Here is a 2,500-nt window from a genome sequence, read left to right on the forward strand (position 1 = left end):
CCTATCATCCCCATCCATAAACCAGTCTAATCTTCTCTTAAGGCTCCCTAATGTCTTAGCACTAACAACATGATTACTGAGTCCCTTCCACTCATCTACCACTCTATTTGAGAACCAATTTCTTTCTTAAACCTAAATTTTTCAAGCTTTAAATCGTTATTTCTTGTTCTATCCTGGTTGCTGATCCTTTACATCCACTCAACCACTCATCCACTCAACCACTTACCCATCAATCCAGCCACTGTCTCCCAATGATCCATCCATCCATTCATCCACCCATCCACTCACTCGCTCATTATCATCTACCCACCCAGCAATCCATCCACTTATCCATCCTCCCACTTACCCACACAGCCATTCACCCTGCCATCCACACAGGGCGGCCCAGAAAACACACACACACATACACACACACACGCACACACACACACACGTTGTTGTTGTTGTTGTTGTTGTCTATTTATCTCTACACCAGGCCGGCAATCCACACACACACACACACACACACACACACACACACACACACACACACACACACACACACACACACACACACACACACAATTAACACTCTTGATAATAATAATAACGCTACGATTGCTACTACTACTACTAATAATAATAATAACATGAAGAATATTAATACTACCACCACTACTACCACTACTACTACTACTACTACCACACTCCCTCACACACTTCCATTTCTCAATACCTGGAAATGCCCGGAAAACCTTGGAAATTGAAGGAAATATTGACGAAGAGACACAGACACTGGGCGGAGGGAGAGTCTCGGTCTCGGTCTGGGTCCATGTCTTCACGGTGGGCGCTCTGAACGGGGCAGGAACCGTCGATTTATTTAAGCCTTATTTGAAGCATTTTGGGGGTTATTTACCTACTTTTCTTGGTTAATTCTGGCTTTCCTTCACGTCACAGTCTGGAAACAGCCGAAAGTTGAGCTAAATATTGATGTACAGACATGTAGTGAGGAAGGGAAAATGTGCGTCTCGGCCCTTATATTTACGTAACGTAATTCATTTTGAAAATCGCGAGAAGAAAGAAGAGGCGCAGACTGGAATGCACTATTTTTTCTGACTTGCCATATACTTTAACTAATACCCAAAATATAAAAACATGACCGAACCCAGTAATAATAACGAAAACTCCAAAACACTACCTGTAAATTTTACGAAAGGGGTCACAAAGAAATGATTATACCAAGAAAGAAAACGCAGCCAGACAAGATTCTATTACATATTCTGAATATAAAAAATTTTTACTTTCCACATAAATAAAGAAAACACAAATTCCGCGTCGTATAAAGAAAATACTTTTTCACTTCCAGCAACGGACTCACTTTGAATTTGAAAATACGAATAGCTAGACTAGATTTTATTGGATATTATTACTGGGTATAGGTTTCTTATATTTTTTAAGTCTTCAATCAGCCACCAAACCAATCCTAGACGAACTAATAAGAAAAAGTTGAAATAAATAGAATGCCGAGTTTGTTATTTATTCGAAAAACAAAAACACAGCTAGACTAGATTTTGTTATGGATTATAACTTGTTATCTATTTGTAATAATAAATTAAATATCAAAACAATGTCAACTCCTTTAATAAAAAAGAAAAAATGATGATGTAGAACCGAGATGTTTTTTTTGCGCCTCTCCTCAGTCCTCCTCCTCCTCTTCCCTCCCCCCAGCTCCCCCTCTCTCCCCTCCACCTCCTCCTCCTCCACACAAGAGTTAAAAAAAAACCCGGGAAACACCTGGAAAACCCTGAAATTTACGATAATATTGACAGGGAGAGACGGGAAATTGTTACCGTAGCAGCGGCCTGGCCTGGCGGGGCTCGGCTGGGCTCGGTGGGGCTCGGCGCGGCTAGGCGGGGCTGGACGCCAAGGATACTGTGGTGTGGTGTGGTGGTGGTGTGGTGGTGATAACAATCCGCTTCACTGCCCTGTATGTGTGTGTGTGTGTGTGTGTGTGTGTGTGTGTGTGTGTGTGTGTGTGTGGCGCCGATCAGAGACTAGTTACAAAGCTGTATAATTGGTGGCACTTGGTACACCTTTCCCTAATGCCAATCACTCTGAGACATCTTGACTTGTTCTACAGCCAAATGCAATCTACAAACTGGGTAGAAATTGCAAAATCTATTCTTTTTTCACCCATAACTTTTTTGCAGATGCTTATAAAGAGTTCATTCATTGCATATGGTGGTGATAACTGTCTCGTATCAAAGTGAAAGGGTTAAAACAGTAGTTGTATTAGCTGGTTAAGTGGAGGGTGTGACAAGGTGCGTGGATGACTTGTGGATGATGAGTTTGCTGTTAGGTGAATAAATATGTGGATGGATGGGAAAGTGGTTGGGTGGATGAGTATGAGTGAGCAGGTCAGAGGACAATGGATGGATGGATGAGTGGATTAGTGGGTGGTTGAGGATCGATAAGTAAGAGTGCAGTGGATGGTAGGGTGGATGACTGAGTGTGGGTTATG

General features: G+C 42.0%; 1 protein-coding gene across 1 annotated transcript in view; it reads right to left on the minus strand.

The window, feature by feature from the left end:
- The window catches only part of LOC135115965 (AT-rich interactive domain-containing protein 1B-like), a 159,834-nt gene that overhangs the window by 142,591 nt on the left and 14,743 nt on the right, over window positions 1-2,500 (minus strand). The window contains 1 exon segment of the mRNA XM_064033127.1: window positions 716-937. Within this exon segment, the coding sequence (XP_063889197.1) occupies window positions 716-813 (98 nt within the window). The 5' untranslated portion in view covers window positions 814-937.

This window comes from Scylla paramamosain, chromosome 30, assembly GCF_035594125.1.
Source record: "Scylla paramamosain isolate STU-SP2022 chromosome 30, ASM3559412v1, whole genome shotgun sequence".
In the NCBI taxonomy this organism is placed as follows: Eukaryota; Metazoa; Arthropoda; class Malacostraca; order Decapoda; family Portunidae; genus Scylla; species Scylla paramamosain.